The sequence below is a fragment of the Cavia porcellus genome, unplaced genomic scaffold (assembly GCF_034190915.1).
Source record: "Cavia porcellus strain 051 isolate PalLab524CR breed Dunkin Hartley unplaced genomic scaffold, mCavPor4.1 scaffold_12, whole genome shotgun sequence".
Classification (NCBI taxonomy): domain Eukaryota; kingdom Metazoa; phylum Chordata; class Mammalia; order Rodentia; family Caviidae; genus Cavia; species Cavia porcellus.
This window is the reverse complement of record NW_026947495.1, coordinates 27,980,656-27,997,176: the sequence shown is the minus strand read 5'-3', so window position 1 is coordinate 27,997,176 and position 16,521 is coordinate 27,980,656. Positions and strand designations below refer to the sequence as shown.

The following is a 16,521-nucleotide window of genomic DNA, read 5'->3' as shown; positions in this document are numbered from 1 at the left end:
GAGGTAACACAATAGTACATTCTCTCTAGTTTAGGAAAACAATATTGAGAAATTTTATCACTAAAGCATAAATATCATGAACTTTACAAAACTACAGTAAATTTTGATCAAAATATTGTATTTAGTAAAATCTTTTAGGTACCCTGAGAGCCTTTGCTAATATATTACAAATTGTCTGAGTTATAAATATCTCTTCTTCCTTGAATATATTATTTCTCACTTGAAATGATTTTTTTCCAAATTAAAAGAAAAACACATGTATACACACATTCATGAAAAATTAGAGGTGAATGACAGGTAACAAAAGATATTTATATGTGAGATAATTTTTGTCAATTCTATCTCCAAATCAAACCAAAAAGTCTCTCTATTATTCCTACCACTCTTATCTAACCAACTCTGACATTTTGCTTAGACTACATGCAATAATAGTTCCCCCAATGACTTCTTTGCCCTTTTTGAGTTATTCTTGCTTACAGATGTCAAAAGTGATCTTTAAAAACATAAGCTCAATAACATCACCCTCCTTATTTCCAATTACCACCTGAACTTGCTTGGGTAGTCTCAAAAAATTCTCTACTCTTCAATCCATTTTCACTCAACTGTATTCTCATTCTTTTGAAACCCTACACTCAAATTACGAAGCTTGCACCCACCTGTCTCCATTTCTGTCTGCCACAACATCTTTCCTGAGTATCACACCTCGGACACCTACTGACTGAAGTGACTTTTTTATGTACCTTTCATGTGAATGCCACTTTCTTACAATTCACATCTAAGATTTAGGTGAGAACTTTCCTGATGTCTATCTAAAGATATTCTAATCAAGACTTAAGTTCTTATTAAGCATTTATACAATGAACTCCAAATGTCCTTCTATAATCATAAAATTACTAATTGTAAACCCAAATCACAGAACAGGTTCTGAGCAGGTACCTGAGCATACACTGGTTTCAAAAAATAAATCAATACACACTCAAAAGTTGTAAAATTAAATTAGTCATCAAGTTTTGGCTTCGTTACAACGGATGCATTGCTTGTTTGTGGAATGTTTAATGTTTCTAAAAGTAAAGTCACTTTAAATAATTCTAAAGAGCAACTGCGGAGCTAGATTTGGGCAATTATAGCACTAAGAATTACTCTACTTTAAACTCATAAAATGATATGGACATACATTAAATAAAAATCAACTTGTACATTGGCCATAAAGAACTATTACTTACCTGAACTGCACAATAGAACTGAAATCAGTACCATTTCTAACACTAACATTCTTTTCAGAATAAAAGGTCCAAATTACCCATTTGTTTATGGAATTGCTCAAACACAATATCTCTTTCCATATGCCTCTGTAAAACTCCTACCCTATTTAAGTCTTAAAAATAGAAAATACTATGAAACATAGAAGTGCGTGTAACCCTTCATGGTGATGCTCACCCTCAGCCTCCTTTGCTCCCTGCACTTTCACCAAATTTTATCCTAGATGTGGTTAACCTTCACTTCTTTCTCCATTCTCTTTTATCTTTTAAGTTCTTTCAACAAAGTCTCAAAAAAGAACAGTCTTCCACTTGATTAACATCTCACAAAACTTTCCCAGAATTTCTCTTTTCATTTCTTATCATTTTACCCTATTCACTTGGGTGTATTTATACTTCCTATGTAAAATGTTCAAAATCAAGGTTCTCACTGATATTTTGTTAACTTCATCAGAATAAATTCAAGGTCTGGTGTCCTTCATATATATGGTCAAAGCATCAAAATGTATCATAAAATATATGCATCTGCCCTGTGCTTTGGTTTTCTCACTGAAAGAGAACAACTGTGCTCACTATCAGTAACCAAGCAGCCAATATACAAAAGTTCAGTACCAATAAGGGAGTCAAAAGTCCACCATCATCACAGTCCAGACAATCACTGGGATATGGATGTGTGTATTTCTTATATTGTATGAGTGGCCATGTATTATTGACAAAGAGGAACAAAAATGAATCATTAATGAACAATACTATGAATTCTAGAGCTTGGAAAAACCTCCTGAGCTTTGACAATGGTCTCATCTGCTATTCCTCATCCATCTCCTTACCAGAGTTGCTGCAGTAGGTAGGGTCAACAGGTCTTCCATTTTTATCAGAGCAGGCTATTGCTCGAAAGCGTACACCTTCTCCACATTCTTTGCTGTCTCCTTGTACCCGCAGTCCCCATTGAGGCTGGCTTCTGCCTTCTGGAAGAATGCAATCTGACCAGTTTCCATAAGGCTGGGATATAAACACATCACAAGGACACGGTTCCGTCTCTACGAGAGGGTACAGGTCAGGATCCTGGCATTTCTCTTTCTTTCTGCTTTTCCCTGTTCCAAGAAGAGACATTAGCATATCAATTTTATATCTGCCATTTTACTAAGAGTCATTCACGTTTTTGTTTTTAGAAGCTCTTAGACTAAAATCTTAGATAAAATAAATTTTTCCTTTTTTCTTTTTCTTTTTTTTTTTTTTTTTTTTTTTTTGCCCTGGAAGGTAAATCCGAGGACAAAGAAGAAACTCCTAGGGCAATTGAGGTTAATGTGAAAACAAAAATGCTTTCTTGCTGAAATACAGTACAAAATGCCTAGAAAACATTTACCATAAAGCAAACAGCTAGGAATTTTTTATTAATATGTTTAATATTACTTTCTATACATTGTGTTGATAACAGATTGATTACCCTTGTCTCCATTCTCCATGAAACTAATTGTCAGAAAAATCAGTAAAAGACTATGTAATAACTCCCTTTTCTGAAAACAACATTTTTTTTTTTTTTTTTTGTCTTTTGTCTTTTGTCTTTTTATCAGTACCAGGGATCGAACTCACGACTGCCTGCTTGCAAGGCAGGGGCTTATGCCGCTGAGCTAAATCCCCAGCCCCCTGAAAACAACATTTTAAATATGGTTTATTCAAGAAACAAATGATCTCTCTCATATGATGACTTTAAAATAAGGATCGAGAAGACTTCAGATTTGATGGAAAGTATTCATTTTGGTTTTGGCTATCAGCTCACAAGTATTAGTACAGTAAACTAATAAATTATGTAAACAGGTTAATTAAATCTAAGAAAAACTACATGTATTTGAGAAACCCTTTTAACTTAGGTATATTAGAACATGGCTTTATCTTTCCACTTGATTTTGATTGTCCTTTTAGCTGTGACATCAACTCTGTGTAATGACAACAGTATCACTTTTCACAGCTGTGTGTAGCTGATTATCATGTTTGATGGATTCCAACTCAGCATATAACTTGATTCAATTTTGCTAACAACAGGCTTTCTCAAGATTACAAAAAAATTTCCTAGATCTAATAATTAAACTTTTGCTTTCTCATTACTGAGTCATTAGCTACAATCATGGATGGTTATAAAAAATGTAGGCAGCACTATTGGTCTATTTCCTGTCTACATAGAAGGTTGATAAATACCTGATAAGAAGCTCATGCATGAGCTCTTCTGAATTCCTAGATGGCTTTCATCACATGGAATTTCACAACTGTCAGTTGGATGATTAACTCTATGGCCTGCCATGATATTTATGTCTAAAATAGATATAAAGCCTTCTCATAATAACTGGAATTGGTGTGGCAATAGCTTTAGCCATCCTCTGGTTCCTTTGGGAGGCTGTATTCACTTACTTAACACCATTAGGAATATTTAGAATAAGTTGAGTTATGAGGATTTACTGGTTGACAGTTTTAATCAGTAAGTAACAATTGTTTTCTTTTCATCAGTGTTTAGCATTCTCAAACTGTACTTTTCTCAAAATTCCACTAAAAACTCCTTGTCTCTACCTTCTCTACTTCTATTTTCCTCTCAACCCACCTAACCTTAGATTCAGAGTCTACCTATTTTCTGAAATGATTCTTACCAAACTGATAAACAAACAAATGCAACAAGAAGAAACACTTTTTTATATTCAGACTTGATCACTCAGTGATGGTTTAGCATAGGAAGCATGCCATTCTTTTATTGGGGGGTGCTGGAGATCAAACTCACAATCTTGCACTTGCTAGGCAAGTGCTTGTGTCACTGAGCTAAATCCCTGGCAAGCATCACATTCTTGAAACATCTTTTTCAAGGTCCATAACAGCATACTGTTTTCTCTCACCCTTAAAGATGGTTACTTATTATAGAAATCAAGGTGCTCACAAATTTTTCTCGTTGTGTACTTCTCTTAACTGATAAATTTCTCAGAGACAGCAAACTAGTTTCTCTTTTCTTCTGGTGCTGTATCTTAATATGTTTAGAGAATTTCAATTAGTGTCTATTTTTTTTTTTTTTTTTTTTTTTTTGTCTTTTTCCTTTTTATCGGTACCGGTGATTGAACTCACGACTGCCTGCTTGCAAGGCAGGTGCTTATGCCGCTGAGCTAAATCCCCAGCCCCTAGTGTCTGTATTTCTAAACTTCTAAATTATTAGCATTATTCTAGGTTTTTGGCGCAAGCTTTTGAAACAGAGACTGAAGGTTACCTAAAAAAAACCAGAGACGCCTAATCATTTGAAATGCTACAAGGCCACCATTAATCATATGGGGAGATTTCAACAGAATAAGCCTAGTGTGAAATTCCAGCTCCCAACCCGATACCACAGCAGGTATTGTGTGTGTGTAGTAGAGCAACTCTACTGCATTGTAGTTATCTGTAATAAAAATCTCACTGTATGTCCAAGTAGCTGTAAACTCTTAATCCAGGTCCCTATTTGCTTATTGTAAGATAAACTGAAGATGTTCATTGAATAACTAAGAAAAGGAGGTTGGAAGAAGAAGAAAAAAAAGGAGAAAGATGAAGAGGGAAGGGAAAAGAAGAGAGCGTAAAAGAGAAGAATGAAGATGAGAAAGAAAAAAGACATATGTAAGGCAAATGAAAGTTATTATAAGAGCAAATGTTCTGAAGATATGGACACTGTCCTTGCATATGTAATATCTCTTATAATTGTATGACATCACTGTGTGAAGAGGAATTGATGTAAGTTAGTGCAAAAATGATTTCTATAATAAGTAACCATCTTTATATTTTAATCAAAATCAACACTGTCTTTCAGAGTTAGAGCAAGCTGATTCTACACCAATCCCTAGAAAAAATCTAAAAGACATTTTTCCTTGTCAAAGTATTAATTGTGTAGTTATTGTGAATATATACATACACAAGTATATACACAAAAACATGTGTATATACATTTGTGTGTGCCTACACCTAGCTAAACAGTAATTTATCTAATGAATTAAGTATTTTCAGAATTGTATAAATGATTACTTTAATTATTTTTCAATTTAAAATTGTGAGAGCCAGGAATATAGCTCAGCAGCACAAGTGCCTGTCTGGCAAACACAAGGTCTTGAATGTGATTCCTGGTAAAAAAATAAAATAAAATAAAATAAAATAAAATAAAATAAAATAAAATAAAATAAAATAAAATAAAATAAAATAAAATAAAATAAAATAAAATTGTGAATAGTGAATTAAAATCATTAAAAATTGAAAGAAGAAAAATAATACCCTAGATGACACCTTAATTCAAGGGAGTACCCAGTATATGTGTTAATGTGCTTCTTCTCATGTGACTGTGTTAAAAATACAGTCACATGGCTTTTTCTGTCATTCACATTAGTGATAGTTTATTGCTAGTTTGCATAGGACAAAGAAAATCTAAGTACTATTGTCATACTAATGAAAATAAGTCTTAAATATAGAAATAACACTACTGATTTTACTTTTTCAGCACTGATACTAGTGATTTATTTGAATGAATTATTTTTTTACAGTTAATGAATTTCAGGAAACCACTTGTGTGTGTGCGTGTGTGTTCATGTAAACATGATGACACACAAAAATCAGTTAGGCTTCTAAAGTAATGACAATTAATAATTCAGAAAAATTCTAAACAGTCTTTTAGCTCAAGTAGCTATTAATCTTCAGTGCTAAATTCTATAAAGTACATTTTTAAAAAGTCAAATTCATTAAAGTTTTAACAATTTATAATTGTTCTGGCCATAAAATAAATAAGTAGCCTATGATTTTCAATACTTTCCATTCTTATTTTACAGATGCCAAATATCATTAGCAAATCTTCAAGAGAAGAGGAACAAAAATTGGCCACTAATTAAACACTTTCTGTCTAAAAGAAATTCTGTCAACTCAGAGATACAAAGTAACTAGAATAATGGCTTCTAACACATCATTATATAGGTACTGGCAAACAAACTGTCAGAAAGTTGGTCTCTGAACTTCAAAACCTTCTCTTCACAAGCATTTTGTTTCATCATGTCCGTCTCTATTAGAAATTTGTTTTATCGCAAAAATATAGACAAGGTTGCATAAAACTATACATCTACAAATTTTTGTGTACAAGAGAACACAAAGTACAGTACGTCTTATCCGATGTTTCTACTGTAATTATACATTTCACCTTCACTTACAAATGCAAACACAATTTGTGTGCAGAAATTCTGTGAAAGGCTCTAGTTGACTGAGTAAACCCATTACAGTGTGTTAAATTATAAATGTGATCAGGTAAGCAATTCATTCAAACAAAGGAGTTGCAAAACCAAGAGAAATAGCACTTGAACTGCTCTTGAAAACGAATGGTCATCTATACTGAATTCTTCAATGTCAACACCAATTTTATTATGTCATTGATTATTCTTATATTTTTTCTTTGGTTGTCCATTCCTTGAGTTAAATACTTTGCATATACAAATACACTTGTAGCCAAGATAAGTTTTAGCATATTATTTAGACAAGTAGTTAAATATATTACTGTACCGGTTTGTATAAGCAAAATGGACTGAACCAGGACTTAAATTACATGTTGCTTTAATATCCATTAAATTTGGCTGATGTATATAGAACTACAAATAATACTATGCCACAAAAGCAGAATCTATATATGCAATTTAATTATTACTTTACACTATAAAAGTTTTAAATGATAGATTATTTATAAGATATAGGCCAAAAATAATAATGTAGTTTAAGCTTTGTCCTTGGTGTTCTAGTGACTGCATTTAAGCTTACTGAAATTATGGGATGGTAAAACTCCAGAAACTTTGCATTAGTTGCACTGAATATATATTGGTGGATGAAATGTCCTTTATGATTCAATGACTACAAAACTATACTGAAAAAAAAGCCCTCTTTAGTCATAAAACAGTTCACATCTTTTTGTTCATTTCACAGATATTAATTTGGTACATCATATGCACTAAGCATCACTTCAGGAGATATATTAAACAGTGGGACATATGAAAGGAGAAAGAGCTCACCTGACACGAATTCTCAGCCTTTGAGTATATATTTGACAGGACAGATTCAGAGAAGTATAAGCAAGTAAAGTTAAAGGCTGCGAGGTGCACTGTACCTGTGAGTTGTCGTCGCCTACTCTGGGTGGCTTCACACTTCTTGGAGCAGGATGTAAATTTGGACCAAGCAGTAAAGGTGCAGTCTTCTCGACAAGGAACAGTACATTCTTGCACAAGGGGAGGCATGCCACTCATCTGTTTGAGACATTCCATCATCTCTGCTGGCCGGTTATCATCAGAGACACATGAGACAGCTTTGGGGGGGAAAAAAAGCACATCTTTTTAAAGTTTTGATTAAACCAGTTAGTGATTGGTTCTTTGACCAAACAGACCTCCCCAACATCTGTAAATTTGATTTTCACTGTGATTGCACAGTTTTCAACATAACTAAACTTACTGCTCTCTGAAAATTACATTTTTATTGTTGCCAATGAAATTTGAGGATATAATTGGTTTCATTATAAATCCAAGTCTTGCATTGACAGCAAGCAAAATAACTTTCAATAATTTATTATATTTCCTGCTTATGAGAATCTGATCTCCAGGGATAATAAAAAAGTTAGAAAAAGAATCTAAGACAGTGAACACAACAGCACAAAATCAATTTTTAAAAATCTTCTAGACTACTCCTAGACTTGATTTTTGTTCATATAACACTTACAGAAGTACTATTTTCATGAGAGAGTCAGTTTTTTAAAAGTGTTTTCTGTTGTCTATAAGTTAAAAAATGCTTTAGAAAGCATTTCCTGTTGTCTGTAAGTTTTGTTCTTTTCAATATTTGAGGCTCAGTAAAAAAATTTAAGTCATTTTTGACTTGAATTCCCATCATGAATATTGTATTAGTTGCAAGTAACTTCTCAGTTTCTCTCACACTTTTTTTCAGCTCCAATGTCCCTAATACAAAATAAGTAATAATGATGATTATTACCAAAATTAATGATAATACAAAATAACATATTAAATAACTAAACATATTTAAAATTTTGGCTATAGTTTTATTTGAATCTTTGGACTCATCTATTTTGATTATGAATGCATGATACTTTATGCATCTTTTATTCACCTTGATTAATTAAGGTTTCTGTAAGGAAGTGTCTTTATGTTGCATAAGTCAGCATTTCTCAACCTTAGAACTGTTGACACTTTAGATCAGGTAATATTTTCATTTATTTTTATTGGTATACATTTTCCGTACACATAGATCACATTTAAATTAGGGAATCTGTACCTCTAGATAATATATCTTTATTCTTCTTTGTTCATTCTCCTCTCCTCTATGCAATCATTTTTCTCCTCCTCTTACAGAAGTTGTTACAATTTTTGCTTTCATTCTTTGCTTTTCTATAATCCTTTTTACCTTTCCTCTTTCCCCCCTCCTTTGTGCCTTTCCCATTTGAAGATGTTCTTCCTATTTCCCAATGTTTATCCTCCATTTTGTTCCTTATTTACCCTTGTGATTTCCTACATAAGAGAAAAACTTATGTGCCCGATTTATGGCTCAGGGTGCATCCATTTACCTACTAAGGACTTATGTTTATCCTTCTTTATGGAAGAATAGTACTCCATTGTATATAAATAACCTATTTTATTCATCCATTCATCTGTTGATGGGCCTAAGGGCTGTTGCCAAGATTCAGCTATATAAATTATGCTACTATAAACATGGGTGTGCATATGTCACTAAGATATGATGCTTTAAAAAACAAAGTACATGTTCTTTTGTAACTATTTTGATTAAACCAGTTAGCTTCTTGTTCAACCAAATAGTAGAATTTTTCAATGTTTATGAATTTGATTTTTACTGTGAAACATAAGTAGCTACTTAAAAGGTGATTAGCTGGATTGAATGGAACCTCTGGTTTCAGTTTTTGAGAAATCTCCATACTGGTTTCCATAGTGGTGGTGACAATTTACACTCCCACCAACAGTGCAGAACATTATTCTCCACACAGAACTGCCAACATTTCAGGCTGGCTGACTTGATAATAGCTATTCTTTCCGGGGTGGATGGAGTCACAGTGTTGTTTTAATTACGTTTCTTGAATGACCAGTGATGTTGATTATTTTTTCATATACTTATTTGATATTTGTATTTTTTCCTCTGAGAAGTGTTTATTTATTTCAGATGCCCATTTGGGGATTGGTTCTTTAACCCAAAAAGGGGGGAGTTCTGATTCTTTTCAGTTCTTCATCTATTCTAGGTATTAGTCCTTTGTCTGAGGAAAAGTTTGTAAAACAATTTTTTCATTCTGTGGGTTATCTCTTCCCTCTGTAGTGGTCTCTTTTGTTATGCAGAACCTTTTTTTTTTTTTTTTTAATCCAAGTCTCATTGTATAGTTCTGACTGGCTTTCAACTCACTATGTAGCCCAGGCTGGCCTCACAGTGGTCCTCCTGTCTGTCTCCTGAGCACTAGGATTACAGGATTAGCCACCACGCTCAGCCCAGAAACTTTTTTAATAAGATGAGAACCAGTTTATTATTCTTTGTAATATTTCCTATGCAATTGGGTATTCATTCATAGTCATTGGATACACTTACGTTTTCAAGAGTTTTACCCATTCTAACTTCCCGTGCTGGAAGTGCTTCTGTTTTCCTATTTAAATCTTGTAGATCAGACCATTTTTAACACGAGCCTTAAGCAAGTTTTATGTATGGTAATATATCAAACAGCGACCCTGACCTCTATCCATTTTATGCCAGTAACACACCTTTTGAAGCTATGACACCTTTCTTTGCCAATTTTTTTGTCACCAGGACAAAAGTCCCAACATATGTAATTTTAAGGACAAGAGGTTTACTTTGGCTCTCATTTTCTAGTCCAATCAGCTGGCTCTATAGCAGGAAGCAGTGGTGGAAAGTGCCTGGACAGAGAAACCATGGTAGTATGGAAGCAGAAAACAAAGCGGGGAGCAAGGGGCAGATTCAGTTTTCTAGGTCATACCTGCCTCTTCTCACCACCACTCATCCCCACCACTTCTAAAAGCAAATCAGCTATAAGCTCCATAATCCAATCACCTTCTACAGATACTGCCTCTGAACACATGAAGTTTTAGGTGGACATATGAAAATAAACCATAACACTGCCTCAAACTATTACCAGACAGTGCTAAATATCTCTGGAGGTAAAATAGCCTCAATTAAGAACTAATCTAATTTGCTTCTTAACGTGTCTGTCATTTGAATATACAGATACTATAACTTGACATTAGGTGTATTAGCATCTCTGGACAAGAAATCTGGAACCATTTTTGTCCTTAAGTGTCCTATGTAACTTCAATCCAGCCACCACTGACATGTCATACATGTTTGGATGTGCTATGTGTTAATGGATGTTTTCTGAGTTCATTATTCTAAAGAAATCATAGTTTAGTCATTGTATTGTGGCTTCTTAAACTCTTCCATGCTACAAGAACAAAAGAGACTTCAACACAAAATCAGTGCTAAGAATTCTATAACATCTTTTAATACAGGAAAAATGCACATAGTGGATTCTATAAGTTGTTCATTCTTTTCATACTCAGAAATTCTTTTTATTCTGATCACAACACAGAACAAGTCTAACTGAATATTATAAATCTTCTATTTTAGAACTGGTGAAGGAAAGAGCCATCTAATGCTTTGAGGCCAAGAAATTAGCAAAGATAACAATAGATACACATACAATACTTCCCAGTTACACAGCTGTTCCATAGCAGGTGGATCTATTCATTTATTTTGATTATTCTTTTGTTTTCTTTTTATCCATATCCTAGGAACAAAATCCTAGGAACAAAATTCACTGCATATCAAGCCAACATCACCTGCATTTTCTTTGTTGGGAATAGTGCACCCATTAATGATGAATACAACAAAAAACATTATCTTAAGTAGAGTACAAGCAAATGTTGTTTCAGTCACATGCATGATAATCAATTTAGAGTCAATTTAGAGAACTTTTTCTTGCCAAGTTAATTTTTTTTCCCAAGATGACCATGCACTGAATAACATGATGAGGGATTTTAAATATCTTTAATAAGTACTGCTGTGTGAGATATAATGCTCTAGTGTATATAAGTAAGGTTTTTCCCCCAATGAAAATAAGTTATTCCATTTTTATTTTCTATAATTTCCTTTGAATAAGTTTAGAATTGAATACTATGATAAATAAAAATTTAATGCTATTTTATGGGGCTGGGGATTTAGCTCAGCGGCAAAAGCGCCTGCCTTGTAAAGCAGGCAGTCGTGAGTTCGATCCCGGGTACCGATAAAAAGGAAAAAGACAAAAAAAAAAAAAAAATTAATGCTATTTTAAAGTTTTATAATCTATCTAAATTTGAATACATGGCCTTTACAGAGGTATATACTAAGATGCTATGACTTAAGGAAGAAAAACAGAAAAAATTAAAAAGAATAACTATAGTATATGATGGAATTCACAAATACTGTAGTCTAATGGTAACTACAAACACTTGGAGTTTAGGGAAACTAAGGTAAATAATTTAACTTCCAATAGTCTTTATCCTTCAACGACAATCTACAACAAAAGGGGTTAGAATTCTCAGTGTTTTCCATACACTAAAAGCTGAATAAATGTTACCAATCATTATTATGCATTATATTTCCTTTTCATTGTAAGCAGGCTGACAGTAGTTCTACAAGCCAAGTTCTCTCCCTCTCACTCCCCTCACCCTCCCCCCCTCCTCCTCCTTCCCCCCTCCCCCCCTGCACGGCCCCGTACTCCTCCCTTTCCCCCTCTCTCTTTCTCCTCATGCCTCATTTGTTCCTTGGCCATTCTCCTTATTTGTAGAGGAAAGTCGGAAAAAACTGTGCTTGAATCTTTACCTGCTCTATGTTTAAAACATCATTAATCAACAAATAAATCAAATATGACCTCAAAATTCATTATACTGTAGGCAAAGCAAATCAAATATATTCTTTCTTCACAAACTGGTATGGTATTATAGTCTAGTGGAGACACTATATGCATTTCTAGGACTGCAGAATATATGATGCCGAAGAATGAAGTTTGACAGTATCTGCCTCAGCCTGAGGACCACAGCTGTACTAATGGGAAGCCTAGCGTGAGGGATGAGAGAAAAACCTCAGGAAGAACAGTTCTCAGTTTAGAATAAGAATCTTGCTTTTTCAGATTTCCCCAAGTTTGGGACACGAAATTTAAAAGTGGAAAAAATAATTAAAATGAAAATATAAAGTATCTTAATGCAATAATTTCTTTCTTAGGAATATTCTAATATATATATCATTTAATAAATAGTTTTTGAAACATTATATATTGAACTACTCATGAGGGTAGTGAAATATTGACGAACTAGCAGGTAATAAGACTGCAGCAGTGGAAAGTCAGCACTGGGAACAAAACAATACTCAAAAGAGAGGCCACTGAAGGTAACTGGGGATAATTACTGGGCAGAGGTACAGCTCACTGTGGAGGCCCCTTTCATGTGCAACTCATGGTCAAAAAGTGTTTTTAAAATATACAAATTCCTCATAAATAAAATATGGTTTTATGACCACCTTAAAGTTAAACAGTTTAAGGCAGGCAGCATTTTTTTAGGAACAAATCAGAAGCAGTACAGTATACTGATAAAATAATAAGTTTTGCTGTCAAACAAAACTAAGGACAATTCTTCATTTCTCGTTCTTTCTTTGGGCATGCTAAACAGACTTCCTTCAAATTCAATCCATGTCATAGGAATGATAATAACACCTACAGTGTATGGTTAATTGGTGCAAAGAAAATGCTTACCACAAAAGTAGGCACTCAGTGACAGTAACATTATTATGATGAAAAATATACTGGAAATGGAACATAAAAGACAGAAGGAAAAAAGTGTTCATTACTTATCTTGGTTCTTGGCTTAGCAAAGATTTTCCAAATCCCACTAGTCTTCTGCAATTCTCTAATTCTGAAAAGTGCAGCTGGAGCTTTCCTTGAATCACAATACTGATGCCAGCAACCTCTGCAAAGACTGCAAGGCTGTCCCCAAACTATTATCTGATATGTATTCAAGTGGTGCTCTATATATAGCTAGTTAGTGTCTTTACAAACAATGCTTATATGTCAAAATAAAAGATCACAACTATAGGCAACTTTAGAAACTAAAGGCAAATTTAGAAACTAAATTCTAATGCTTATCAGTAGTTATTTCTAGAAAGCATCAGTGTCGAGATTTTGAGTAAAATATGAGTTTCATCATGAGGGGGTAAACATTTATACACAAGCAAGCTGATCATATTTATATCTTTGTACCTCACTTACTGAGGTGGTCATATCTAGCAGAAACAAGTACATGCCCCTTTCATCCACAGTTGAATTAATGAAGATTTTAATATCAAAGCAATATTTAGACACAAGTATCAAAGTTTCTTTGAGCATTTCAACCATTCGGACCTTGTTAGTAATTTGAAGAGTGAATGTGAGATAAACAGAACCAAAAAACAAAAACAGCTAATGTCTTAGGATGAAAAATAAACCTTTTAAAGGTCACTTCCTTCATATCCATGGTGGCCTAGATGCTAAACCTCATTTATACAATGGAATAATTATGTCACACACCTTCTTTTCTAAAACATTTCATTAAAGTTAATCTGTATGTCATCTATCTACTCACTTATTCTAAAAAGTAAATATGCATATATGCATATGAAATTAAAAATTTGAAGGCACTCTGTTGTATGCCCACATACATATACATACACATACCCATGTATGCATGTATTTAATATGTCACAGTGATGGCAGTAAGAAGAACGTAGATAGGTAATAGTAGTACAATACTGTAGCATCCCTAATGGTGTTAACCCAGAAAAAAATTGGGATGGAAGTGAAAAGCATGTATTTCAGTCCTAAATGAAAGATTATTTAGGGGCTGGAGGTTTAGCTCAGCAGCATAAGTGCCTGCCTTGCAAGCAGGCAGTCATGAGTTCGATTCCCCTTACCGATAAAAAGGAGAAAGACAAAAAAAAAAAAAAAAAAAAAAGAAGGATTATGTAATGGGTAGGCAGAAAAAAAAATAAATAGTTATAGAGAATTTATCTGTCAGACAGCTATTTATTTAAACTCTGAGTGCTGGGTCCTTCAGAGTACAGTAAATCACTTGCAGGCAACAGTGTAGAGAAAATATTTCTCTTTTAGTGCCTTCAAGTATTAAAAATACTGTGCTATCCCAGTGAGACAGACCCTTCCATTGGAAAAGGGACTGACATTTACTCCTAGCCCTTTCTGTCATTTTTACCTGACTTTAGTAGTCTAAGGGGTATGGAAATTCAATATTAATTATATTTTATTCCATGGAATGTTTAACAACAAACAAACAAACAAAGACTTGAGATGTTTTTTTCCTTCCCTGGAGGAAAATTGTACTCCCAGGTAAAATTACCTAAAATAATTTTTAGAAGGATTTCTTTATTGGGCATTGTTTGAAATTTATGTGTCTTGAGCTCTGGACAGAAAGTGTAGAGGGCTGACATGCACAACAGTCTGCTGACAAGTGGGTGTGGCAGGCTGATTTGGAATGCTGGAAAACTCTCCTTGGTGTAGGTCACACTGGCCTATAGTGCTAAAGGGTACATAGGCATAGCAATGAGTTCAGCAACTTCATTTTCTCTTAATTGATGAGATCTATTAATTGATCTCTTAACTGAATGAGCCTTGGAAGAAAAGTACCCAAAAGGCAAGGTTGGAGAAGACAGATGATTTACCAGTTGATTTCTCTTACGTTCTGAATCTTTTCCATTCTATCAGGATGAAACAAATGAATAACTCAATACAAAATGAGAATTTAGCAAAAGAAACAACACAATGACTTGTATGAATTGTCACCTTGTGTCATGTTAATTTTTTTATAGAACTGTTGCTAATATGGGATTGTCAGGCTTCTTAGGCTTAAATTATGACTAAAATCAGCAAGTTATTAATTGTTACTAAATGGCTACTCTTTCTGTCCCCATCACCTCTAAACTTTATTGGGCATGCTATGATATTTTTCTTCCTTTCAATTATGATACAAAAGGACAGAGGTTACTGGCCTTATCATAAGGAATAATATTGCTCTGCCTAGAAAGACAAAATAAGGATGGAGACTGCTACATCAGACTTATCTATGCCCATCACTCTCACCAATGACACTCAAATTACTTTCCTGAGTTTCTTTTGACCAGAGTTCAACTCTAATCATTGAAAGAAAAAGATAGTACATTTCTTTCAAGAGGTCCTGATTTCCAGGGAATGTTGATGATACATGAGAGAACTAGAAGGTCTGCGGCTACATGCTTGCTGTCCCATACTGGCAGGCTGCCTCTGCACAGGTGCAGAGCTCAATATACATGCTCAATATACATGCACATGCAGGCGCTGTAAGTGTGCCTCAGCTCAGAAAACATTCATACAACGGATGCTCTACATGTTGGGACTGCACTAGTGTAGGCAATTATGCACAGAAGGCCAAAACATGGAAATAAGACCTCTCAGCCTTCAGAGTGGTCCAAGAGCACAAGCCTGTGGTCTCATTTATAGGGTAATCAGTGGAGCCTTTCTGGAAATAACAGTGCGTTAATGGTGGGTAGAGTGCATCCAATGTAAACAACATAGCTGTGCTCAGGGCTGGGAACGCCATGACTCTTGTGCACAGAAACAAGTGATGTGATGAGCTGGCTTCTGCTCTTGTTACTCATTTCAGTAAGACCTCTGACTTTGCCTTTGATAACACTTACAATACTTCTCATACATGGTCAGTATGTGTGTAGTGAGATTACTAATTTAATAACCACTCCAGGCTGCTTGTATATGTGGGAAACAGGGTTAGAATACAACAGGAGTTCACACCCATAAATCGAAAGAACTAAAAGCCACAACTAAAAATTTTAAATGTGTAATAAATTGATTCTATTTTCCAAACCTAACAAGTACATCATAATGACTTGGAAAGTGAAGTTCCAATGAATAATTCTGGGAGGACTTGAAATTTCAGGCTAGAGTGTGATGGCACAGAGTTCAGGACTGCCTTCATCTCTTCTCTCCCATATCTAGTTTCTGTCCTGGCAGGAGCCTCGTTGTACATATTGGTGGGTGCTTCAAACCAACCCCCAAGGCTCAACAGGGAAACAGGCCACTTTTGTTCACTCAATGAGCCAGAGTTCACTCAAAAAAAAAAAAAAAAAAATGCAAGCTTCCTACAGAGGCCAGAGTAAGAGAGAGGCT

At 34.4% G+C, this 16,521-nt stretch overlaps 1 protein-coding gene across 1 annotated transcript in view; it reads right to left on the bottom strand.

Annotated features, from left to right (window-relative positions):
- The window catches only part of Thsd7b (thrombospondin type 1 domain containing 7B), an 823,364-nt gene that overhangs the window by 222,818 nt on the left and 584,025 nt on the right, over positions 1–16,521 (bottom strand). The window contains exons 13-14 of the mRNA XM_063259013.1: positions 7,381–7,575; positions 2,084–2,347 (exon numbers count right to left, since the gene is read on the bottom strand). Coding sequence (XP_063115083.1) covers positions 2,084–2,347; positions 7,381–7,575 — 459 coding nt within the window. The remainder of the gene's footprint in view (positions 1–2,083; positions 2,348–7,380; positions 7,576–16,521) is intronic.